At 47.8% G+C, this 25108-nt stretch overlaps 4 protein-coding genes and 1 long non-coding RNA gene across 10 annotated transcripts in view; 3 read left to right on the top strand and 2 right to left on the bottom strand.

Moving 5' to 3' along the window:
• Positions 1 to 4729, top strand: part of GPBP1L1 (GC-rich promoter binding protein 1 like 1) — a 32213-nt gene extending 27484 nt beyond the window's left edge. For both annotated transcript variants that reach the window (XM_032118733.1, XM_032118732.1), the window contains exons 9-12: positions 1605 to 1763; positions 2500 to 2624; positions 3484 to 3586; positions 3804 to 4729. In XM_032118733.1, the coding sequence (XP_031974624.1) occupies positions 1605 to 1763; positions 2500 to 2624; positions 3484 to 3586; positions 3804 to 3950 (534 nt within the window). In that variant the 3' untranslated portion in view covers positions 3951 to 4729. The remainder of the gene's footprint in view (positions 1 to 1604; positions 1764 to 2499; positions 2625 to 3483; positions 3587 to 3803) is intronic.
• Positions 4730 to 6566: 1837 nt separating this feature from the next.
• Positions 6567 to 9393, top strand: CCDC17 (coiled-coil domain containing 17). Of its 4 annotated transcripts, none has more exons than XM_032118568.1 (6): positions 6567 to 7134; positions 7250 to 7376; positions 7488 to 7547; positions 7628 to 7971; positions 8226 to 8395; positions 8714 to 9393. In XM_032118568.1, the coding sequence occupies exons 1-6, from the start codon at positions 6960 to 6962 to the stop codon at positions 8852 to 8854; spliced, it is 1017 nt and encodes a 338-aa protein (XP_031974459.1). In that variant the 5' UTR covers positions 6567 to 6959; the 3' UTR covers positions 8855 to 9393. The 4 variants fall into 4 exon arrangements, with proteins under 4 accessions (XP_031974459.1, XP_031974461.1, XP_031974460.1 ...); XM_032118570.1 differs by having other exon boundaries at positions 7628 to 7758; positions 7849 to 7971; positions 8226 to 8793; XM_032118569.1 differs by having other exon boundaries at positions 6567 to 6903; positions 7002 to 7376; positions 8226 to 8793.
• Positions 9394 to 9976: 583 nt separating this feature from the next.
• NASP (nuclear autoantigenic sperm protein) lies at positions 9977 to 21355 on the bottom strand. Its single transcript, XM_032118565.1, has 15 exons — positions 21196 to 21355; positions 20400 to 20450; positions 19497 to 19607; positions 18903 to 18983; positions 18640 to 18737; positions 17035 to 17919; positions 15143 to 15225; positions 14149 to 14225; positions 13944 to 14017; positions 12746 to 12934; positions 12358 to 12524; positions 11895 to 11948; positions 11730 to 11801; positions 10658 to 10789; positions 9977 to 10148 (listed from the first exon to the last, which is right to left on the bottom strand). Exons 1-15 carry the CDS (start codon positions 21255 to 21257, stop codon positions 10095 to 10097), a joined length of 2190 nt encoding a protein of 729 aa, XP_031974456.1. The 5' UTR covers positions 21258 to 21355; the 3' UTR covers positions 9977 to 10094.
• The window catches only part of LOC116448319, a 5213-nt gene continuing 939 nt past the window's right edge, over positions 20835 to 25108 (top strand). Inside the window, exon 1 of one of the 2 annotated variants that reach the window (XR_004241886.1) lies at positions 20835 to 20933. This is a non-coding gene — a long non-coding RNA (uncharacterized LOC116448319). Of the gene's footprint in view, positions 20934 to 21500; positions 21765 to 25108 lie in introns of those variants that run through there. The other variant, XR_004241885.1, reaches the window with a different exon arrangement.
• AKR1A1 (aldo-keto reductase family 1 member A1) overlaps positions 21969 to 25108 on the bottom strand; it is a 20788-nt gene continuing 17648 nt past the window's right edge. Inside the window, exon 9 of the mRNA XM_032118572.1 lies at positions 21969 to 23234. Coding sequence (XP_031974463.1) covers positions 23169 to 23234 — 66 coding nt within the window. The 3' untranslated portion in view covers positions 21969 to 23168. The remainder of the gene's footprint in view (positions 23235 to 25108) is intronic.

Genomic DNA, 25108 nt, shown 5'->3' with positions numbered 1-25108 from the left:
AGGTGAAATTAATTCCCTTTCAGAAATCTGTTGTTTCTAACCTTTAGTTGTAACTGTCTTCCCCTAATGTGTAGAAATTAAGTTTTAGTACCTCAGTAGCTTATTAGGGATTAAAACAGCCACTAGCAAAGAGTTCAAGTTGAGAATTTCATATTACCAGAAGACACCTAATTTTAGTCTCATTTGTTCATTGTTACCTTCTGTCACTGCAGTCAAACTAGGAGTTACGTTGAGAGCTTAATTTCACTCTTGTGTTGGCTTTTCATCCTGATAGTTGCAGTCACTTGTTAGGTCTGTTACAACTGCTGATTTGTTTCTTACTGTGTTGAATTAGGCAAAATCTGAAAAGTCTGCCTGAGAAATTACTTCCAGGCTGCACTTACTTCCCTGCAGCCATTATTTCACACCAGTGTTTCGCATGCAACAGGTATTAGAAATATAAGCAGCAGTTGCTGCCTTGTTATTGTTCTAGTTCCCTTGATCCTTGCTCAGAGCACTGAGTGTAATAAAAATTTTTGGCACAGGAGATTCATTTTGAAGAGCCTGAATTTGCAACCTTCCCTCCCAGCTTAAAAAAGTGTGTGGGAAGAAAAACACTACAAGCTTCAGGAAATTTTACGGGTTTAATATTGATTTTTAAAAAATCAAAGCATGTACATGAAGAAAAAGAGTCGTTTTGCAAGATTCTGGTGTCAGTTATCCATAATAATGATTAAATGCCTCATTGTTTTAGAGTAGCCAGACAAACTCCAGCAGGAGGTTAAGATACTGGGAACTTTCACTTAACATGTTCTTAGATTCCTTTTGTGTGTCCAGTCAAAACATGGAACAGATTAAATTGAAAGCTCACCTTGGTTAGCAGTGCTCCTATTGCAGGATCATGGCTGGGTACTGCCAGTGGGCCTGATTCACAGATTCCAGATTATTAAGAAAGCTTAAATGTTCTGGAAGAGCACAGGAGGTTTCCTTGTGTTCATGCACTGAGCTGAGCAGATTTCCCACAGGCTCCAGGGTTGTCTGTGTCTGGCTCCACACTGAACCATCTGGGCTGAGTGTACAGATCCAGCACTTGGCAGTGTTCTCTCCAGGGGAGGATTCCAAGGCTGTGGCTGCCAGTTCCGCACCCGGTTGTGGTTAGTTAAGGATGTGACCACTCCCTGAAAGGAGATTACCTCCCCATAGCTTAATTTCAGGGTAGAGTCTGTCATGATGACTTAAAACACAAATTTGAACTAAGTCTAATCTGCTAAATTTGCAAATTTTTTGGGGGCAGGAATCCTTTTTTTCCCTAATACTCTGTTGTAGGCACCAGTTTGCTTGAGAGAGTTACATTACAAAGGAACAAAATAAACATATTCATGGCCGTGTGAATTGACTCCTGAGGGAAGAACAGAAATTGAGTTGGTAATAATAGATGGGAGAAGTGAATGTGCAACACCCATCAGTATTTTGATGGGCATTTGACATTAGGTTGGGGTTTTTTGAAGGGTTAAGAGCCACCTAAAAAACTGCTGAGTGTTTGAAAGGTGTAAGCACAGGCACTGAAGCGCCCCCAGGTTCGCAGCAGTGCAGTTTGAATTCTGTGTTCTCCCTCCCCTGTGCAGAGTCCTTCCAGCACCACCCCTCCCATCGAGATCTGCTCCTCGCGCCTGACGAAGCTGATGCGCCGGACCACTGATAAGAAGAGCGAATTCCTGAAGGCACTGAAGGATGATAGAAATGGGGAGATAACAGAAAACAGGGAATGTGACAAGCTGGATGATGTAAGATCACTGTCCTTGCTGTGTATATGATCATTATTATTGAAGGAGTTGGTGACTGAAAAAGCCCTGAGCAGTGTATGTAATTCAGGCTCTGGAAGAGGAAGGAAATGACTCCCACTGGTCTGGCACATGTGCCAGTAGAAGTAGTGCACAGCAGTGATGGAGAGAGATCTGTAACACAATGAAATGCAAACGGATAAGTAATAAATGAGGTGGAAGGGAAGGTCACAGATGTTGAAGGTAATCTAGATTTTTGCAAGGATTCTCTAAGGAGAGGAACAGTATCATATTTTAACATCTTAGGTTGCTTTCCAACTTGCCTGTCAAACTGCTTTCACTGAAAAGTAGAATTTTGTGCTTGTAAAAGGTGCAGGAATGTGGCTCAAGCCTCAGAGGTTCAGACCCCCGAATGCATAAACCTGTGCCCTAATGTGTATGTAAAGTGTGTCCTTAGGAGCATTTAATTGTCGTAGTTTTCTTGCTTTCACTCTGAGCTGCTGATTATGGTTTTGCAATGCCAGCACTCGCTCCTTTGGCACAGCAGCACAGGCCACCAAATGTCCTTCATCCTGTGTTGTCCTGTCACAGCCAGGTACACGTTGCTGCAGCTTCTGTAAAAAACACTGGCTCAAGGTGAAAGGCTTGGCTGGACTTTCAAAGGCAGAAGCTTGAACTTGGAACTGTGCTGTTGGCACAGTCTGTGCAAGCACACTTTGATGGTTTTATTTTTCTTTAGATGGAGAGTAACAGCACACCAGAACCAAAGGAAAACTGGGAAGAGAACTGCCATCAGAATGGCCTTTCTCTCCCTTTGCCGGAGGAGGGGGAAAACCTCTCCCATTCATTGGAAGCAGAACACAGGTGAGTAAATGGAAGAATAAAGTAAAGGAGGTAAAGGAGGGCGAGTCGTTGGGCTGTGTGAGGAGAAGGAAGCAATTTCAAAGAAAACTCTATTTTTGGGAAGCAGCAGTAGCTGTGTGTGTATGGAGAAGGAGGTGTGTGGGCTTTGTGACCAGGGCTGGACTGGGTGGGGTCTCATTGAAGGTAAAACAAGACACAAGTGACAGGTGAGCCAAGGCTTTACCAAGGTCTGTAATTAAATTTCAGTGCTTCTTTAGTGCCACATCCGCATGTTAATGCTGCCTAGAGATATTTATCTGCCCACACTGGGAGTTAGCATGAACCTAGGGTGATTCTGGTTAATTTACAAGCAGGTGTCCTAAATGTTAAGAAGACACACACCACACTTTGCTTGCACTTAGAATACTCCTGTGCTGCTTTACATGCTATAAAAGTGGAGGAGAGTTAAGAAAATATTTACCTGGTATCTCAGGCTGTATCTCATGTCAGTGAGTAAGCAGTGTGAGCATCTGGTGCAAGCAGATAGTAAGGTTTAGGACATTCTGAGCTGTGATACTGGTTTGGTTGCCTCATGTCCTCCTTCAGTGTCCTTGAGTTAGAATTTCAAATCCCTGCCTTCCACCAGTCTGGTTATGTACTCATTGTACAGGACTGCTGATGGTTAAATATTTGTAAAAGACATTGAAAAATGTTGGGTAAACACAAATGATTGTTGAAGTGGTCTGTGATAGAGAAGATTCCCTGGTGAATTTGGAGTGATTTCGTACAAAACCTCATTCTTCATGGACAAAGTGTTCTTTCCTTTGCCATTATTCCCTTGCTTTAGTTCCCATGCCCCTTTTATTTTCTCCACAATCAGGTTATTGAAAGAAATGGGATGGCAGGAATATCCTGAAAATGATGAAAACTACCTTCCCCTCACGGAGGATGAGCTCAAAGAGTTCCAGATTAAATCAGAACAGGTATGTTTACAGCTCTTCTCCCTCTCCTTTCTCAAGGGTTTCTTCTTAAAGATGTTCAAAAGGACAAAGAATTTAAGTGAGACTGTAGTAGAATGGATGATTCTGCATTATCCCTGTGTGTACACACAGTAAAATGTGTAATTCATGTCCACAGATTGTTGGTGACAGTTACTCTCCATACTTTTGCTCGTTTTAAAACTTGCTTTCATTCCTACAGCGAAGAAGAAATGGATTTGGGAAGAATGGATTTCTTCAGGGCCGCAGCTCCAGCCTGTTGTTCCACTGGGGAAGCACTTTTAAGACAAAGATTGAGGACTCAGACACAGAAACAAGTAGCAGTGAAACGTCAGATGACGATGCCTGAAACTGGGCACAATAAAATTAAATAAATAAAACCAACCCAATAAACTCAGTTCATAGTTCAACACGTGTTTGGGGTTGTATAAACTAAACAGAGTTTATTCTGTCTCCAGTCTGTTCAGTTTTTTCTTTTGTTGTTGATACTTCATGCACAAGGGAAATAATTGTATCCCAAAGAAGAGAGAAATTGGCTTCTTTAGCTTTTTCTTTTGGTTTTGCCCTAATGCTTACTAGAAGTTTGTGCAGCTAGCAAATTTTGACAAAAATCCCTTGTGGGGCAGTGCACAAGTTCAGTCGTGTGAGCAGGACACAAGTGGCTGACTGATCTCTGCAACAACAAGCTTCTAACAGTGCCGCCGCATTGCCCAGTGCGCGGTAACGGTGTGCTAAAACAATCATTGTCGATGACAAAATGGCTTTTGAAGTTCTAATTATGTTAAATTAATGCTAATAACATGAATATTTTATTTTATTTTATTTTTTTTTTGGCGGCTCGGGGAGCTTCATCACTTAACCAGGCGTTTGTGGTTTTCTTTTTTTTTTGGGTACAGCTGTAAAATATTTGGATATAGGAATTGTTTGTGTTCTTCTTCTTGCAGCCTTGATATTCAGGGTGGATTGTAAAATATAAATTTTTTGTGAGATTTCAAAGATTAAGATTATTTTGATAACATTATTTACAGATTTTAAAAAGTGACTATCACATTGAGTCTGTATGAGGGGGAAAAACTACTGCATCAAAAATAACTAACTTGGAATAAATATTTTGCATCAGTTTGCCAATTCTAATTGTCTTTCTTATGTAAGAAGAGCTTTCCTCTAAGGGACCTGCAACTTTGGGGGTTCAGTAGCATTGGGGATAAACAGTTTCCTCTCCCGCTCTATTTTTCCACTTGGCAAACATTGCTGTAGTGCTCAGACTGCAGGAGCTGAACTCTTCCTTTAAGAAGGGAGAGAGAGAACAATGCTGAGATGACAGTCCATGTTTGGGGATTTTTTTTTTTTAAAGAAAATAATTCAAAATTATCTTCTACTAAAGCAGTTTGCTTTTTTTTCCGCTTCATACAAAATGGTGAAGCTCGACCGGTCGGTGTCACTTGTTCCTAGTGCAATGCTGCTGTTTATGTTCACAACGTGGCAAGGGAATGTCTGAATCCAAAGCTGTTTTCATTGAAGTCTTTTTTAAAAATTCATGAAAACATTTCTATTAGATTAAAAAGAATTTTACAAACAACTCAGTTGTGGCCTAAGCTATTTAAGTGTCTGGTGTAAGTTCAGCTGTGCACAAAGGTTTTGGATTGGAAAGTGCTTGGGGGTTGTGCATTGTTCGCAAGTGGGTTGGATGTAGTCACACAAAACCTTGTCTTGCAGACCTCAGGGGTTTGTCCCAAGGTTCTGCCTGTGTGTTCTTAATCCACTCCTGGCCAGGCAGAGAGGACAGAGGTGTAAGAAAATGATAATGTTTAGCCCTAAATCTTTGCATCTGGATTCAAGGGTGTGTGCTCAGCATTATCAGGTGTAACTCTGCTACCTGTGCCTCCAGCTCCCTCTGGCTCTGCGGTGAACCCGAGCTGAGTGGGCCAGTGGGGCATTTCTTCATCCTGCACTCTGGAATCCAGGCTCCAGGGGCTGAGGCTGCCTGGGAATGCTTGGGAAGCGCTGAGGCTCCTGTAAGACATTGCACAAACCATCTCATTGCTTTTGAATATCCTTGTGTTTCGGTCCCATCTAACACTGCTTTTGTCTGGAAAAGTCTATCCATTTTTTAACTTCCCATGTCCACTTAAGTTACTCAGATCTGTGTGCACTGATCTCAGGAAATGGGGTAAGTTGTAAAACCCCTTCACCTCAACTCCATGCTGACAGCTGTTTCACTTCGATGTGGAAGTTCCCCCTTAGCTTTAAGTCTACTAAGGAGCAGCTAAGTGGGAGCTGCTGCAAGGCAGGAAAGGGGCATCCCTGGGACAGCCCCAGGCCCTGCATATCTCTGTCGGTGAGCACTTGGTAACCACGGGTGAGAGCACTGTGGGACACAGGGCAGCGGGGCCTCCCTCACCTTGTTTTCTGTGGTTTGCTCAGGTGGCTCAGGGACATTTTTTCCCCCATTCCAGTGCCCGTGGTAAATAGTGGGAATGTCCAGGGTTGGAGGCGTGGTCCTCCCTGCCCAGCCCGGCGTCCAGCATAGCAACAGTGTCTTCAAACACTGCAGCCACCGCCGCCAGCAGGTCTGTGCACGCGTTCAGCCCGTCCCAGGGTGCCAGCCCCGCGGGGGGACCCCCTCTCCCTGGCAGGGTGGCCCCCCCGAGTGACCCCCACCCGCTCTGCTTTCCAGGGTGTTGAACATGGGGGGCTTCCTCTGCCCGCGCTGCCGCTTGGCGTTCGGATCCCGACAGTTGCTGCAGGTGCACCTGGAGAAGCTGTGCCTCGGGCCCGCGGCACCCAGCAGCTCCTGCCTCCATCGGGGGGATCCCCTGCCTGTGGAGGGAGCACAGGGCACGGCAAGGAAAACACAGGACGCCTCGGTAGTGTGGAGCTGGGTCTGGCACAGAATAGGGGCGGGTGGGAGGGACAGGGACAGGTGCTGGGCCGGGAAACAGGGCATCACATCCTAGATCCAGCTTGGTCTGAGCTGGGGTAGGCCTCCCATCTTCCCATTCCTGCACCACACAGGCAGCCTTTGGTGCTTATTTTGCCAGACAGAAAAGTATATTGTTAAGGGGGGGAGTGGGGATGTGTCACCCTTTTCTTCCCTTGGTGTCTGCAAGGTTGGGGTATCCCAAAATACGGACGACGCTGAGCCACGCCATCACTTTGTGCTTCCTGGGGTTCCACCAGCTGTGCGGGGACAGCGGGGACCAGGGCGGGCGCGAAGGGCTCCCCTGGGGGATGTGCTCACCCCCCGGGAGAGGGCCCTGCTCCGCACAGCCGACCCCACTTCCAGGAGGCTGACAGTGGAGGTACAGTGAATCCTGAATCCCAGGGTGGGCATCAGCAGCCCTACGGCTCCCCAGAGATGGTGGTCCAGCCCCTCCTACCCGGTGAACCCCGTGTGCAGCAGGGAGAGCCCCCCCGGCAGTCGCTCCCACTGCAGGGGCACCGGCAGCCGCCGCAGGAGCTGCGGGAAGCCCACGAACGCTACGTGGCCGAGATCCGGGCCAGGACCCAGCAGCTGGAGCAGCAGAGGGAGGGTAGGCACTGGCAGCAGTTTTGGGGCAATGGGTAGGCACGTGTGGGATGCAGTAACCCCCCGAGAGTGGGGCTGCGGGGGCCGTGCTGAGCCCCCGGCCCCTCACCGTCCCGCAGGGCTCTGCCGGCGGCTGGCGGCACTCGGGGCTGGGGCAGCTCTGGGCCCCCAGCCCGAGCACGGGGAGCCGCAGCAGAGCCGGGCCCCCCGGGACCAGGCCGGACAGGTCCGAACAGCACAGCAGAGGTGAGCGCTGGCCGGGAGGGGGTCACAGCGCAGAGCCCTGGCCCTGTGGGGTGCTCTCCATTAAAGGGCCCGTTGGCCCCCTCACCCCCCATTTGCCCGTCTCCTCCCCAGGGCCACCCTCCGCCTCGACACCCTCCTGCCGCCCGCAGGGCCGCTCGCGGCCGAGGCCAGGTGAGGCTCCGTGGCGATGGCGGCTCTGAGCCCTGGCGCCCGGCCGAGGCCTGGCGATGGCTGACCCAGGGCTCCGGTAGGGCGCTGCGACTGTCCTACCTGCGCTCCGGGGGACACGACCCGGCCGTCCTGGACCAGCTCCTCCATCTCCAGCTGGAGGCCACGGTGCTGGAGAAAAGAACCGCAGGGCTGGGCAGGGGCAGGCGGTTGGGTAAGTGCCAACACCAGGCCCAGGCCTGTCCCCCCACAGGGACCGTGGCCCCACAGCCGGCTCCTGAGGTGCCCCCGGCTGTGCCGGCAGAGCCCCCCGGCACTGGCACACACGCTCTGGATGCGGCCCTGCTAGCCGTGGAGCTGGAGAACCGGCGTCTGGAAGATGAACTGTTGGCACTGAAAGTCAGGAGGGAGAGGAGAGCAGACGCTGGTAGGTGATGGGTCCCAGGGAAGGGAGTCCCCTATCTGCACCCCACAGCCCTGGGGTTGCAGCATCAGAGCCCTGGGCTGGACATGGCTCCTGGAAATATGGGCAAGGGGAGGGGAGCTGCAGCTCGGGGTGGGGTGGGCTCTCTGCAGTGAGCAGGGGGAGTCCCGGCCCCCAGTGGCCCTGAACGCGGGCCTGGTGAGGTGCCGGGGAAATGGCTGCTGTAAAGCCCACGGTGACCAAATCCTGCTGCCCAGGCTCGCGGGCAGCCCAGCGGCACACGGAGGAACTGGCCCAGCTCCAGGCAGAGGTGGGAATGCTGCGATGCCACGCAGAGCAGACGAGGCCATGGCTGCACCCCCCCATCCTCCCACCCCCCATAGCCCCTCCACTGCCGCCAGCCCTGGCTGTGCCAGAACTTTTTATGGTAAGAGCCTCAGCCCTAGGCAATTTCCAGCTCTCCAAGGAGGGGAGAGGGGAGATGGGATTGGGCTGCCAACTGGGATGGAATGATGGGTGTGGAGGTACAAGCTTGGGGACATTTGGGAACTACTCCCTTTGCTGTGGTTGGGGATAGGGCCACTGGGGCAGGAGGTGAGTACCCCCCAGTGCTGGACCAAGGGTGGGATTTGCTTTGCACACGCAATGGCACCTGTGAGGGGATGGCTGGGCAGCTCCTGCCCATGCCTGGACAGGACAGTGCCAGGACCCTTCTCCCCTTGACATCACTTTTTTCCTTTCCCAGGAGCCCCCTGGGCCTGCGCTGGGGCCTGGCAGCCCCACAGCCCATGTGTCCCCTGGACTCCCCCTCACCCCCTTTATGGCCCTGGAGGACCCTCCTCCTGCTCAGGAGCCCCCAGAACAAGACAGGGCTCCCCAAAGGTGAGCCAGGAATGGGCCATGGCCCCACTGGACTGCCCTGGCACCCCCTCACCACCCTGGAGTGGCAAATTGGGGCTTTAGTAACTGTTAGGGTGATGAAGGGATGGCAAAACCTGTGTTCAAAGCTGCAGAGATGGGTTTTGGGACCAGGATCCTACAGTGGTGGGGTGGGGGGAAAGTGTATGGGAACACTGCTGGGCCCAAAGAGGCTCTGGGCATTTCAGCAGGAAAAGGACAGGCAGCATCAGGCAAACGCCCAAGCCGGCAGCCACATGAGTTACACAGCTCAGCCTCCACCTCAGGGCTGAGCCCACAGCCAGATGAGGGTTTCACTCTGCTCACAATGGTGGTTTAGGGACAGGAAGAGGGCACAGAGGGGCACAAATTCCTTTGCCTCAGGTACAGCCCCAGATGCAGCCCTCTGTAGGGAAAGCCTAATCCAGGGCATGCACAGCTCAGCCCTGGGAACCAGCAAAAGCCACAGCCAGCCTTCCAAAGCATCACAGGCCGTGGGTTATGTTTAATAAATGGCTTCAGCTCATTGCTCTTCACTTCTTGGCCTTTTTTTATACACACACACACACACACACAGAGCCCAGGGCAGGCTCCCAGCCCCACCTGGGACTCAAGCTGTCTGAGGGGACAGCCCTGCCCCTGCCTCAAACCATCAGCACCTGCTCCTGGCACCCCCTCCTGGGTGCAAAGGGGAGGTTGAACAGAGCTAAAAATACACAGCAACAAGGCCCAGGACGTTACAAAGCTCTTTATCAGCCTTCCCCACTATCTTTAGGCTGCTCAAAGCTGAGGGAGGCACCACTAGAACCCACTTAAGGCTCAGCCTTGAATGAACAAAACAGCCCCAGCTGTGATAAGGCTCCAGAAGGAGAAAAGGTCAGATCCCTGGACAAGACTACAGTGAATTCCATGCAATGCTCTTCTTCCCTGCAGCAGCCAGCCCTGCCTGGCCCATCCAAGCCTCTGCTCCTGCCTCAGAAGGTAGATGTGGGTGGAAATGCTGAAGCTAAAGGGAGCACAAGCCCAGCAGTGGGCCAGGGCTGAGACCTGCAGCCCAGGGGGAGAGCCAGGAGCAGAGGCTGGAACCTGTCACAGGAGGAAGGTCAAGAGGGACCATTTGCTTACAATCTTTATTGAAGTCATACAAAAGTTGCCAAAAAGTGAAAAAATACACTATATACAAAACCATTTTCCTTGTAAGGAGAGGAGTGTCCAAGGTTAAAGAATTATCATACTGTGCTTTCAACTGCAGCCCCTGATTCTGCTTGTGGCCTTTTCTCTGTCTAAAAGAGAAGATAAGGGTTTGTTTTTAAAAGACAAGACACAGTCTTACAGCACCAACTCATGCAGCAGCCCACAGGTTCTGTAATTTAAAGATTTAACTGACTATGTGAGCTTTGATGGTCTCCAGAGCCCAACACTACCATAAAGCATTGACAGTAACAAGTACAGCCCAGGGGTCAGTAATAAAACCCAGGAACATTAAAAATTGGGGGAAGACCCTGTGCTGGAGTGGAGACCAGCAAAAAACCACCCAGAACCTGTTTGTGTCCCACCCCACAGGTGACAAGGCCCCACAGCTGGGCCTGTCCAGCCCACACAGGGTCAGCACCACAGTACAGCATGCATCCTGCCCACTAGGAATATTCTTCATCTCATCTGGGAAACCTTGTGAAGGCCAGCGGGCAATAAAACCAGGACATCACCAGGCACACAACAATCCCTGAATAGAGAGGGGGGGAAATAAAATAAAAAAAAAACCACTGCCCAGACTCCTGGCTCAGCTGCCCACCTCCTCTTCCATTTTTTCTGCGACCTCATTTCCACTGGGGACAGTATCCCCACCACCACCATTGACAGCTGGTTCTGGTTTACATTTCTTGGCTTCATTGTCTCCCTGATGAGTCTCCTCCTCTGGTTTCCTCTGAAAACAAAATTATTTATAATCTCTACTAAGTACAAATCAAAGTTTAAATATTTTTGAGAAATTCAGCATTAGATGTCATTGCACATCATCTACCCAACCTCTGCTTGCCAGGCTCAGGACAGACTTCCCAGGGTTGGGGTTTAACCAGAGCTTTGAGGCTCTGGCATCGAGGTCTCGACCACAGTGACACTGTCTGGGTGCCAGGATCTCCAGACCTAAATTATCCTCAGTTATAGTCTGGCAAGGAAAGGAGCAACCACTGAGCCTGTAACAGTTCAAGGGTAGACTTAGGGCATCTACAACATTTGAAATCACCTAAAGCAGCTCCAAATCACTCCAGGCACACCTGAACTCACAGGCCAATGGAACAGAGGCAACATAAGAGTATCCCCTATAAGATCTTAGCTTTAATCAGCAAACACTTCTAGAGGACACGTAACACTTAAAGGAACCAAGTGTTCAATACCTGATCTCTTTAAGAGGCAGTTTATAATTACCACCAGTGTGGCTTTACTATTTATTAAGCCCAAGTTCCCATTTCCTTTTGGAAAGAAGGGAACCCAGCCCAGCCTGGTTGCCTGCCTTTTCCTTGGAATCTGTAGGTGACCCTGCTGCTCTTGAGGGCCCTCAGCAGAGGAAGCTCTTGTTCAGGGAACACCTGCAGAAGCTGCACAACTGGGTCAGATTTACATCAGTGTGCATCGGGCAGGGTGCTGAACCACCAAGAATGGTCTCCTGGAGGCCAGATGGTTCCCAGACTGACTGGCTCCCAGTGGAAAAGAGTTTCATACACTACTGGTTTTACTTTTGGAATGTTTTCCCATTATACAACTAAGTTAAGAAAAAAACTCTTAAGACAGAAAAAAATCTAATTACACAGAGCAAGCCAGTAGTACTTCAACAAACTGCTTGTTTAACAAATCATTTCTGGACTCACCTTTTTCCTGACTAGATGAGAGATGTCTGTTACACACTGAGATGCACCATCAGCTGCTTTCCTTACTGGAATCTGATACAAGACAGACACTGACACATGAGCAAATGCAACCAGTAATCCTTAGAGCAGACGAGAATTAACAACATCCATTTTTGATTAACTTACTGTGGAAACAGAACCACTGCCTTCACTTTGTGCAAAGCCAGATGTGGTTCCAACCTTAAGAAAAGCAGAAAAAACAGACTGTGGCAGACCATACATGTGAGCTTACTGAGATACAGAAAGCCCAAGTCCTTCATGTCCCAGCACTGGATTCTGCACTTCCGCACAGGACAGAGGCAACACGCGCTCCACATCTGTCTGACCCATCATTTCCAGGCCTGATACATTAAATGCCACAGAAGCCTATCAAATTCCTTCTCAGTTTGGAACAATTAGTATCAGGGTACTTAGTAAATATCCTCTTTAGATGTCAGCTGCCTCAGTTTCCTTCTCACAACCACAGCTTGGTAACACCTGTGAGGAACCACCAGCCCCTGATCAAGTCTGAGCTCCTCCCATTACTGATTTACTTCAAGTTCCACTGGAAGGAGGGTTGGCTCAAAAGGAAACCACAGGACACACTCACCAGAGTTGCTTTCAGTCCCAGCTCAGCTACTCTTGCACTCTTCTGTGACTCCTTTGAATCTTCTATCTTCTCTTTAATTTCAGGAAGCAATCCCTTCAGTTCTTCAATCTCCTTCTCGTCCTCCGGGGAGCCAGTGTCTGCCTTCTTTATTCGCTCGGTCAGTATTGCTGGGGTGAAACAGTTATCAGGGCAAAACACCTCGAGACAAAGTAACTGTCCAGTTACCAACATCCAGAAGCAACTATCTGCTAACAAACAGTTTTAGAAATTCTGCCCTTGCTGTAGTCTGTCATTGCTTTTAGATAAAACATGACAGCAGACAATGAGCACACCTCACTACTTTGCCTGGAGAAAACTCACTACTAGGCAGCTTCAGAATTCCACGTACCCAGTCTCTTGTCTATGACCTCCATGGACTTCCCGAACTGCAGGACAGCCTCGTCGAAGTCGCTGTTGTAGTGGTAGGCCAGGGCCAGCTGGTAGTGGCTCTCAGCCAGCAGTCGGTCATGAGCCTCCAGGTACTTCTGCTGCAGGGCCAGGCAGGCCTGGAACTCCTCAATTGCCTGTGTGTAGTTTTCTACAGGAGAAAGTCCCAAGGTCTTTACAAACCTCAGTAATTATCCACAATCTAAACCCTGGTTTGGTTACTCCATGTTTTGTTACACATCATACAGTCTGCAAACAGAACCATCACTGAACACAGCAGTGCTGGGCTGCTTTCAGACCATCAGGTGACAACTCTGCCTCCCCTCAGAGACTGTCTAGGCCAGTTCCTCTGGTTCTCTCATGAGTGCTTTGTCTAATCTCAGCACAGAAAACTGAGCAGACAAGTCAAAGCAGGCACCAAATCCTCCTGCTTTACCTGCTACCAGGAACTGAATGTAACTGGTCACAACTGCAACATGGATCTGGAGCTAAGCACAGTCCCCTACCACCTTCCTGTCAAGCTCTCCACTGAATGTGTTCTAGTGACACAAGACAACCCTGGCCCAGAAACCTGTTGGATTATTTCCAATGCCTGCCCCAAAGAAAGAGTACATTTGGATTTAACAAGATTAAAATGTGTTTTTAAATGAAAGGCAAGCAAGACATTACACAGCACTAACCTGGGGCTTGCTTCCCACTCCTTTTTTCTGCTGTGTAACACAAGAGTCTTTCCTGACTATAGCCTAGGATTTGGGAAGGGCTAAGACAGTCAACTATTTTTCACTTGCAGTCTTTTTGTTCTGACAGTGGCATGGTACTGACACCTCTTATTAATTAAGCTCAGTGACAATTTCAATAAGTCTCTCAAGTTCATAAGCAAGGTTTGGTCACTACAGAAAGCAGAACACAAGGCTGGTTTTGCTCTGGCAACACATTACTTCTTACGCAAACTTTTTTCCACTGCTCTGCAAAGGCACAGACTATCCTATTTAAGGCACCAACCATTAATTCCAAAGCTTCTCACATGGCTGCAACTATCATGATCAGTCTAATTTGTTCTCATCCTGACTGCCTTAACACATCTGCTAATTTTAAAGTACAAAATCCAGTGACAGAAAGCGGAATCAAACACTTCACACATGAGAATTAACATTACTTACCAGATTCAATGCTAACTTCTCCTAACTTCAGATGAGCTTGAGCTGCATGGAGCTGAGCTTCTTTTGTTTCTTGTCTAAAGCAAGAAGAAAAAAAAAATTTACAAATTCTGATCAGAATATGCCACATTCAGTAACTGGCTGTGCCACCCTCCAATTTACACTGAGCTTCTGTGGCATATACCCAAATTAGTACTTCAGTCTTTACCTCTTGTAAATGACTTTTGCTAACTCCAGCATGTCCCAGGCTAGCTCAAGATTGCCAATTTCATCCTCCTCACTTTCCTGTAAAGACCAGAAGTGCATGAGACATTAAATGATTTGGTCACAGATCACATCAAACACCACCACTAAATTCCTAATCGGTGTTGTCAAGGAATCAATTTCTGCAAGAGGCAAACCATTTACCACTAGAAGAAAAAAAAAAAAAGAAAAAGAATCTGCAGAAGAGGTTACTGTATCAAGCACGATTTTGCCTGGAGTAAAGATGTTTCAACAGAACACAAACTCACGTTGTTTTGTGATATGCCTTAACTTTTTTTCCAGAAATAACAGGGCACCAAGCACCCATATTATCTCAAGAGCAAGATCTTAGTTAAGGTGCTCTTTAGATGAACCAAATAAAGTTGATGGTCCAGCTTTTTTTAATGAGCCTTTGAGCTTTGTTAGAATAGTCTGAGAAAGGGACAGACAGTTATCTACAATGCTTAGTGCCACTCTACAAGGCTGCAGACTTTTCCAGGCATTTTCACTGCTATGTCAATGTACATCTCAGGTTTGAGGAGCACCACACTTAAACAATTCCCATCCTAATCACAAGCTTACTGGACTGGACCAGGAGCATTCAACATGTACAGTGAAACAACAAGACAAGCAGAGAATTAACTGTTCCAAGTAACTCCAGTGACAGGCTGGAGCAGCTCTCCCTGCCTGCCCCACCAGGCCACGTTAGCTCAGCACACCACAAGCATTTGTGTCAGAGCAGCTGAACAAACCCAAGTTTACAGACACAGCTGAGCAAGATGCTACAATGCAGACAAGGCCTAACACTGGTCGTTCCTAGGCAATAGTGGCTTTCAGAAGTATTTTCCTACACAGAACTAAATGAAACACAAATGAGCTTTTAGAAGGAAACCAACATGATATTTAGGCCTATACTGCACCCTTCCATGAGCACCGGTGTCAGAGCTCAGCAACCTCACCTTGTCTTCCACTGTCAATTCATTCTCCTTCTCATCTTCAGCTTTATCATTTTCTTTATCTTCCTCTTCAGATTCTTCTGTTTCTAGAAAGTAAGTAGATGGATGAGCACACTTCTTGTTCCTGTGCTTGCTCGGCAGGGAGTCAGGCAGAATATGTTATATCCAACCCTCATCCTTCCAGTAACAGGTTAGAGGTGTGATGTAAGAAGAGCAGATACATTAGATTCTCAGCATCAGCAGCCATCTTGCTGAAACTCTTCAGCACTGTAGACTAAAGTAGTCCGTAAGTTCAACTTTTTACCATCTACAACAGAAACTTACATAGAATTTAGTTCTCACAAATTTGTTGTGAGCTCCCACTGAAGCAACAAGATCCTGAGCAGCCCTAGAGGCACTGGCGAACTGCTGACCTTCATGCTACGGAAAACAAGTGTTTTCAGCAAGATAGCTGCCAAGCTGCACACAAATTGGTCTGTTTCTGAGTTCATGTTCCTCATGTCAGGCATTTAAGTGCCAGTGTTAATGAACCTCCTCTTGTGTAGTACTAATTCGACTTCTGACACTGTGCAGGAGCACCACATCTTCCATTCTACCAGCAGAAGACATTCTGGGAAAATGTGCAGTGAAGGAATATGGCTAATAACTTCAGAGCACTGGCCGGTCTGCAGCCGTAAGTCACACACTTAATTCCTACATCAGAACCTCTGATTGGGTGGGGACTAGAGGGCCTGTGAACTCACTAGTCTAACTCCCAAAAAAGCACACACCTACCACTGAGAGGGCCAAAGCTGTAAACATGAAGACACCTTGTATAAAGGTAAAACAGAAGAGATGACAGACACTAAAATTTAAGTAGTGGGAGGAGTTTGGAATGACACAGCACCAGACCAGGATGTTCAAGAGGGTCCTCACACTACCAGAGTTGGGGCAAAAAGCAGCAGTATGTGTGCATAAGCAGCCTTTCACTGCTGAGGATGAGGAGCAGGTAACTACTCTTAGCTTATTTTCAGTCATCCTCTCTCCACACAGACACCCTGTTAGGTCACTGCTCCACCACTGAGTGTTCACTGTGCTTAGCGGAACAAATCCTTCCAGGGTCCAGAACTGTTTAGTCTGAACATCTGCCACTCCGGAAGTAAGGCACTGCCTGTGAAGATGAGTTACTGACAAGCAACTTGCAATTACAGCTCATCAATTAACTTGTGCAATAGAAGGCACAGGCCCACTAAGGCAACAAAGTACTACTGTAGCAAAGGGTGCAAGTCTTACTTCAACAGAGTCCTGGAAACACCTATAATAAAGCAAGGAAGCAGAAGGGCAGAAGCTGGACAGTCAGAAGACTGTACTAGAGCAGCAATAAGCCTTCAGCAAATCAAGTTTAGATTTTCCAGCTAAATTCTCGCTAGCAATGACCATCAGAAAGACTCAAATGAAGAGTTCTTTTCCTCCACCAAAAGTAAATGTACTTCGTTATGTGTTCAGCTGTTCTTGTTTTTTTCACCACCATTTAAAAATAAAACAGAGCTATAACCAGAGGCAATTTGTGCTTCAAGTTATGTGAAGGTTAGTGCAATACACCCAGATGCATGCAAGTGAACATCCATTCAGTATTCTCCACCAGCCTAGCCATTACTTACACATTTCACAGGGCTGTCAGTTTGCTTTCAGGTAAGATTTGCTTTGCAGTTAGTTAAGCGTTAGTCTAGAGAAACTGAGACTATTCAGTATTCCTTAAAACTTTACTTGGATGTAAAGTCCTTCAAGAGCCCCTTTACTGTGCCTTTTCCTTATTCTAAGGCAAACAGAAAATTCTGAATGGAACACTTTTTACCCATTGTTACCAAATCCATCAAGTCATCCACCCACAACTACTTTTCTCCTCTCAGTGTTACCTTCTCCCTCTTCCATCAGGTCATCTTTCTCTTCTTTTTCTACCTTAGCACCTTCACCCTCTTCCATCAGGTCAGCTTTCTTGTCCTCTTTCTCTACATTAGCAGCAACTTCAGCCTTTTCTTCTGTGTCATTAGGTGGCTCTTTGCCCTCTGTGGGCACAGGTTCATTTGAGGACTCTGTCTCTTTAGATTCACCTGGTTTCTCTTCTGTAACTGTCTCTACTGGCTCTTGTTTCTCTTCTGCCTTCTTCTGTTCAGCTGTCTCTGTTTCCTCCTCGGCAGCTTCTCTCTGTTCCACAGCAGCTGCTGCCTGTGCTTCTGCCTTCTGTTCTGCTTCTGCCTTCCCTTCCACAGCTGTCTCTGCCTGCCCTTCTACAGCCTCTCCCTTCTCCACAGCTGGCTCTTTTTCTGTTGCTTCTGCTGCCTTTTCTCCTGCCTCTCCCTTCTCTTCCACAGCCATTTCTCCCGCTTCAGCCTCTTCCCCAGCTGCCTTTGCCTCCTTGTCTGACACTTCTGTCGTTCTCTCCTTCTCCTCAGTTGCCTTCTCTACCTTGTCCTCAGGCACCATCTCCTGCTCTTTTTCTACCTCCTTCTCTTTCACAGCTGCCTCCTCTTCCACAGCCGCCTTTTCCACAGGTACCTGCTTCTTCTGCTCTTCTGAAGATTCTTCTTTTCCCACAGAAATCTCAGTCTTCTCTTCAGGCTTTGCATCCTTGTCAGCAGCTGCTTCTTTGGGTTTTTCTTCTGTAATCTCTTTCATTTCAACATCCTCTTCTTTGATTTCCTTCTCAGATAGTATTGGAAACTCCTCCATGGACTTTTTGGCCTCTTCATTTTCCCCCATGGCGTTATAAACCTGTTCTCTCAACTCCTCCCTTGCTTCTTCTACATGATTGAGGAAGCATAAACATTTCTTCGAGTTTAGTGATAAAGACATTAATGGGCACTGACAACACCACCCTCAGACCCTCCAGTGTGTTTTGTTACCAAGTTGGATAGCATTCCTAAAAGCTTCATTTTCCAAGTAGAAGGAATTAGGACACAACCAACATAGCCACTTGATCTAAGCAAGTCCTTCCCCTTCCCCAGACTGCAGCATTGCAAGCGGCCACTCAAGCAGTGTGCGGTTGTGCAGCAATTTTAGTCACAGCTAAGCAAGAGGTGCCAGTGCTTTAACAGTCTGGATGGACAGGAATTCCTGTATCCTCTCCAGCTGCAGGCAGTATAAAACAGCCACTTTCTTGGGACTTTTTACAGAGACTCTGACCTGTGGGTCTACACACACTGTACTGCTACAAGGTTACAAAGCAGTTGGAGTCAGCGGTAAAGCTTAAGAAAGCAAGTTTGAATGCAGTGTTTCAGGACATGGACACCTGGTGACCCTTTACACATGCTTTCAGTGACCAGCTCCTTGCAGATGTTTTACAGGTTTTGCTCATCTTCAGCAAGACTAACAAAAACCAAACAGAAAGTGAGTCCATTCAGATTGCCAAGAGTTTCAACAATGATTCAGGCTACCCAAGATACCAGTGGACTAAACTTGGATCATTCCAACAAGAAAACACAGCCTGGTGCCTCCCTGGCAGGGCAGGCAGCTTTACATACCATCAGCACCTGGCAATGCAGAGTCATCTTCTGCTTTTTCTCCTTCCTCTTCCACCTGCACCCCTTCTAAGGCATTTCCCAGCACACCATTTTCCATTCTAAAGGGAACAGAGGTTTGTTATCCCTTGGATCTTTTAATACCATCATTTGAACTGCACAAGCTGCAGTGCCACAGCCCATCCCACCCAGGGCAACCCTGTCCACAACGGAGTGAAATCTGTTACATCAGACAGACTTCACCAAATAACAAACTGTCACCATACCTTGCCAACTCCAGGAGAGATTTTCCATAATAAAAAAAAGCTTCTGCACACTCATCCGCTGTCTCGCCATACTTTTTACCCCTACAAAAGTAATAAATAATTATTTGCCTGCGCCTACTTTAGATTTGGATATGTGAACTTGAACGTTAAGTATTCCTAGACAGAAGGATCACTTTCTTAGCTCATCTCCCATTGCTTCAAACCAATAATGAATGCTTCTCTCAGTTAGATATGGCTCTCAAACACCCAGCTAAGGAAATTGATCTATAACCCAAAAAGTACTATTCTCAGAGACTGATCAAGACTAGTGAACAAGTTATTAGAAAAGACACCTGCATAATGAATTATCAGATCCCTCTCCCTCCTTAGGGAACTGTACTGGTAATGCTTATCACAAAAGCCATCTAAACTGCACATCAACTACAGCATTCTCCAGCTCTTGGGTGACTTTGAATAGTTTGTCCTCTCCTCAATTGCATTATAAATTATAAATGTGTTAGGTAAAAATCTGAATCTTTCTTGCATAATCCACATCAGAACAGCCAAACTGAAGCCCAAGCCCAGCAAAACCACACAGAACATTCTACTACTCACAGCAAGCTCGCAGCTTCCTGGAATGCATTCACAGCAGCTGGAATATTTCCCATTACCAAGTGCTTCTGTCCCAAACCCAATAGTTTCTTTGATTCGCCATCCACATCCATACTGGAGGAAGGGGAAATAAATCAAATGCAGGATTCTGTTAGCTTTCACAGTAATTACAGCTTTCAAAACTTAGTCTGCTTTATGGAATAGTGAGTTGCATATATTACAGTGGTTGGAACTACCAGGGTAGGCAGGATTTGTTTGGTCTTGTTTGTGTAAATCTGGAACAACTGACAGTTCCAATAACAAAGGGAAGACAGGCAAATTTTATCCAATCACTGCAAGAAGTATCAGAATCTGCTATGACAAAGGCTGCTAGAGAACATACTTTAGGAGTTGCACACCAACACACCACAGAGCATTAGTGTTTCAGACCCCAGTGCTAAATCAAGAAAAAGAAGAACAAAGCCAAGTTAAAACTTTTCACAGCACAGCATGGTGCATCTGAGAACAATGAGACAGATGCAAGTGTCTGTTTCAATTCAGCGCATCTCGCACAGCTTCATTTCCAGAAGGTCCAGCCCAGCATCTCAGACTGGGACAAGAGGAGCTGCCCACAGAGGAGTACCATCTATCACATGCCAGCTGCATACTTGTTCCTCTCCAGCACTAATTCGAAACCCGAGAACTTCAAGGACAGCTGGTATTGGTGTGTGTATCAGTCCTTGAAAGGGCTTTGCTGCACCAGATTTGTGCAAACCACTGGTGAGCAGAAGTTTTCAGCACCTACAGCACGCATGTGAGTTAAACTCCAAGCCTAATAACCGATTTGAAGGATAACCTTTGTGTTTCACTCAGTAGCTCTGGGATTTCATGTTATTTGCTAATTGACAGTTCCAACTCCCATCTCACCTGTCTGTTTTGTCTGTGGATGTGGAAGGAGCTGCCAGTTCCTCTTCCATCCTGCAAACAGAAAACCGAATGTTTGTTTATTCACGTTTAGAACCGGCCACCTATTTCACAGCACGAGCTCTAGGGGCTGCGAAACCAGAACCGGGAGTCCTGGATCAGAGGTGCCCATCCACCCCGAGTGGGCTCAGGCTCCTCGGTTTGGTGTTTATTGTTGGAAGGGAGGCTGCGAGGGGCTCTGTCAGCCCCTGCCCAGCCGGTCCCGCGCAGACAATGGGGCCTTTCCCGCCTTCCGCCGGCCCCGCCCCCCGCCCTTGGCGCCAAACCCCGACGGCGGCTCCTCACGGGCCGCCGGTCACGTGACGCGCGCCCCCTCCCCCAACCCGCCCCGCGGCGTCGGCTGCCCCCAACAAAGATGGCGGCGGCCGCGCAGCGGTCACGTGGTGGCTCCGCGCGAGCCGCGCGGGCCCAGCTGGCGCCGGAGGAGCGGGGGGACGGCACGTACCACCGCCGGCGGGGGGGGGACGGCGGAGGCAGGTACCAAAACCGGCGAGGGGGGGTTGGCGGAGGCAGGTACCACCGCCGGTGAGGAGGAAAGGGGAGGATGAGGGGGGTGCAGCCGCGCCAGCCCGACCAGCACCCCCAGCCCTTCCCCTGAGGAAATCCGGCCCACCGCCCCCCTTACCGCCCCATCCCCTCCGGTACCCCGCGGCGCGAAGGCGCCCCCCCCACCCCGCCCTAATGCCCCCCGTCCCCGACACGCACACACCGTGACCGGGGCCAGCCCGCGCGGCCCTACCTAGTCTGGGAGGCCGGCGCGGGCTCAACGCAGGGGGGAGCGGCGACGGCCGAGGATTGCATAGAAGCTGCTGGAGAGAGGGGCGGCGGCGGCAGAGTGCAGCCCCCTGCCCCTCCGGCTGGCTATATACCCCCGAGGACACGCCCCAGCCCGCCTGGCGGCGCGCGCGCGCCACAGGGGGACTACCGCTCCCGGCACGCTGCGCGCCCGCCCCGCCGCGGGACGCCGGGGGCGCCGCCGCGCGGGGCGCGCAGGGAAGTGTAGTGCCAGCAAGGGAGGCGTGGTCCCGCGGGGCATGCCGGGAGGTGCAGTCCCGCTCCACCACAGCCCGGCCACAGTCGGAGCCCCTCAGCCGCAGCCTGGGGGCCCGGGAGGCTCTGGCGCCCCGGCCCGGGCTCTGCATCCGCCCTCGGCCTCTTCCAGGCGAGCAGGCCCTGGGCTTCGGCCCAGTTTACGCAGCTGCTCGGCTCTCCCCTGGCACATGTAACACGAGCAGGCAGCGCTGATATGGCCGCTGCCCTGTCACAGCACAGCTCAGCACCGAGACCTCCAGGCTCTGCTATTTCAAGGTAAAAGTTCTTCAGCTTCAACTCCGCTACGTCCCTCCCTGCAGGAACAGAGCTGGGAAGTAGGGGGTTCACAGATCTACAGAATCAATCTGCTTTTCTTGGGAATTCTCCCATCCCCCCTTAGGTACTCTTGCTTGGAGAAATAACTAGAGAAAGTTAATTGGGGCCTTGAGATAAGAGGGGGTGGAAAAAGTCTCAAAGTCATACAGTGAGTACAGAGTTTATTTAAAACAAGCAAACATGCAAGTGAAACAAGCAAGAAAAGCCCCTGTACTTGGCAGGATGACTGCAGTCAACAGAATGCCTTCAAAGTACAATTGCTTCCCTAATGATTGCAACAAGAACCGTATTCAAAGTCAGTGTTTGATTAGAACAATTAAAAAAAAAACCAACAAGAATTTCATTTTCCTTAGGAGAAAATGTCCAGTCTAGTAAAGAATCCTAAATGAGGTGCAATGGCTTCCTCCGCTGAGGCATATTCATCAGGAATTAGGAAACATTTTACCAAGAACAGAAGTTCCTGAAGTTTTGTCTGCGGTTTACAAGGAGTGATAAATAGGTGTCACTGTTTTTTTTTGCAGTTCAGCTGCACACTTTGAGGTCCAGGACAGGAATTATCTGAGAAGGCACTACACTCAAGATGAATACATAGATCTGCTATAGACCTATTGCAAATGAGGTTATCCAAATTAGTGTCTAATTCTTTAACTTTTGAACTATTTGATATACAAGACTATTTTTCTAATTGTTTGCTACTACTGTGAGAAAAAATTAATCCTATTTAACAGGTAGAAGGACCAAAATAAAGTGTTGATGTTGCTAAGGCCACATAAGGTATCACCACTAGAGCACAGATAGGTACAAACACCTCATGCCCTTTGTGCCCAGATGACCACATAATTCATTAAGAGACTGAAACAAAATAAAACTATGCTTAGAGCTGGAGTTCCAGTCAGCACTGACACAACTGAGTGCTGAGTTTGCACTCAGCAAATCAGTCCCTGCCAGGGGAAACACAGACATGGCAAGTAGTTGTAACTAAAGTTTTCAAAACCATTTCACAGTAGTGACCAAAGTAATTACCCAAAGTAATGCCCTAGTCTGATAACGATGTGTTTGGAACTTGACTTAGACTCCATCACTCTTTATCTAATCTCCAAAAGATCTGATGCTTCCAGGAGCAAGCTTGCAGTCATTGTAATAAATCCACAAATTTTGGCAGGGAAGTTACAGGATCTCCAGGAATGAGGTCGATTAGAAGTACAGTACAGCACATTGTAGAAAAACCTACTTGGGAAGGAAGGTTTTAATTTGGACAGTGCTTTTAACAAATTGTGGCAAAAATTACTTTGTGGAAGGGCAAGCACAGGAGCTTGTTACTTTTAACACCTTATTTTCTAGTAGTTAATAGGGATCATTGAAAGGGTAGTGGGGGTGTCCAGCATCTCTGGCTACTAGCTTTCCATCAATCTGTGAAGTAAACAAGACAGACTCAAGTTAGAAAGTTAAAAATCCATTCTTAGTCTCAGTTTCAAGTTCTCCATTATTTAGTTTCTAAAGCTTTGTATCCCAAACATCTGGGAGTGTATTTCTCAGCCTAAACAAGAGCTCTTCCCTCTACCCCCAAGTCCTCTTAGCCTTTCTTGGAAGAAAAGAAAGACTTCTATAGCCTAGAGCAAGAGTCTCTCAAGCTGCAGAGACTTGAAGAATTAGATTAAGAATAGTTAAAAGCTTTTTGCCTTGTAGCTGTTATTGAATAAGTGTTGTAACATGCACACTTCCAAACACTTTATTGGAGTTGGAGCCTTTGTCCATGTTTCCATGATGGAGAATTGCTGGGCTGCCAATTCTAGGGATGGGTAAGATGAAACACATTGAGAGGCTTGTTCAGGGTCATATACTGAGGCATTAATAGTGTCACTGAACTCCTTTTAGGAACATTTCCACAGAAGACCAGCTTGTCCAGCTGTAAAATGGAAGCACTGAAACCAATATTCACAGATAACCAGAGGTTCAGGCTGGCACAAAACCAGACAGAGTCTCAGTTCCTACATCCCACCTCGAAGCATTGAGATGCACAAGTTGCATTTCCAGTTGCACCAAGTCCATGGCAACACCCCCAACTTCCGTGTAGCTGAGGTAAAACCTCATCTGTAACGTTTGGGGAAGTCTGGGTGCAGCACTGGCCCAGAGCACACACCTCCCCATGTGTCAGGCAAGCATCATTCAGCTAAAACTTACGTTAAACAACTAATGTCTGAAAAAAAGTCACGTTAGAGCAATCATTTATTTTTATACATATGAACGTGATGGTAGTGATCACTCAAAATGTTTGGGGCACAGAGGAAATCACCGAGACTTTCACACCAAGTATCCACTATCAAGTACCCCAATTAGCTTTGAATACAAAACCTGCATTTCAAAGCGACTGGAATTCCTGCAATGAGCTGTTTAAATGAAATGAGTCACCTGGGGGCACTGCAGAGCACGGAAAGGCAGATGTTATGGTGTAACATTTGACTAATGCTCTTATTAAAATAAACCTGAACTGAAGCTGTCCGCTGAAGGCAATCCTTAAAACTGTGGACAGAAGTGTCACAGTCGCTTCAGATTTCCTCAAGTTCTCTTGATGCCAACAGCTCCCTCATGTTCCTAGAATTCATATTCCTCACTTTTCCCCCAGTTCCGTCCCCCTGCATATTTCTCCACACAGAACAGGCAAGCATTCTTGTTCACAGCAGGCCAAGACAGCAGCTGCCAGAAGCAATGTTTCACATCACTGATTCCAGTCTACTCCAGGAATTTGAGAGAAGGAGGGGGGGGATAAAATCACCAATGAACACACCTGCAAATCAACAGTAGCTAACTCTCAAAAATAGATCATCATGTGCACACCACACTTCTCCTCTCCTGGCTTGACACTCATTTAAGTTTCACTTAAGTATATTCCTTGGCCAATTATGCGTTTCCAAAAGTTTAGATTTCAGACTGGTGGCAAAGTAATTTCCAAACTATCCAGATAATGAACAGTTAAAAGTATAAAGCAACTTTAATTGCCTACATGAAATGTAATAGCCTCCCCTCAGGCTTTAAACAAAACATGAGGAAGAGAGTGGCACAATTATAAGAACTTGTGCTATAGGTCAATGAAGTAAAGCAAGGAAGAACTGTCTCATTAGTTATGATAGGAGCTCTCATGTCACTGCCATATCACACTTTGAAATCCAGACTCTAAGTCAGATTTATAGGGGAGATAGGCATGAAAGGTTAGATAGGAATTTTAATACACAGTTGATGAAAATTCTTTCCAGTAAGCCCAGAAGGGATGGGCAGGAGACAAAAGG

Source organism: Corvus moneduloides, chromosome 9 (genome assembly GCF_009650955.1).
Source record: "Corvus moneduloides isolate bCorMon1 chromosome 9, bCorMon1.pri, whole genome shotgun sequence".
Lineage (NCBI taxonomy): Eukaryota > Metazoa > Chordata > Aves > Passeriformes > Corvidae > Corvus > Corvus moneduloides.
This window is presented reverse-complemented; position numbering and strand designations above follow the sequence as displayed.

Excerpts from the sequence above, each read along its gene's own strand:
- NASP (XM_032118565.1), bottom strand. The coding sequence starts at position 21,257 with ATGCAATCCTCGGCCGTCGCCGCTCCCCCCTGCGTTGAGCCCGCGCCG. Across the intron at positions 14,226-15,142 it reads AATTGACAGTGGAAGACAAG|GAAAGTGAGGAGGATGAAAT; the intron begins GTGAGGTTGCTG and ends TGGTCTTTACAG. Across the intron at positions 11,802-11,894 it reads GCAGTGGTTCTGTTTCCACA|ATTCCAGTAAGGAAAGCAGC; the intron begins GTAAGTTAATCA and ends GTCTTGTATCAG.
- CCDC17 (XM_032118566.1), top strand. The coding sequence starts at position 6,960 with ATGGTGGTCCAGCCCCTCCTACCCGGTGAACCCCGTGTGCAGCAGGGA. Across the intron at positions 7,548-7,627 it reads CCGCTCGCGGCCGAGGCCAG|GGCGCTGCGACTGTCCTACC; the intron begins GTGAGGCTCCGT and ends GGGCTCCGGTAG. Across the intron at positions 7,972-8,225 it reads GGAGAGGAGAGCAGACGCTG|GCTCGCGGGCAGCCCAGCGG; the intron begins GTAGGTGATGGG and ends CCTGCTGCCCAG.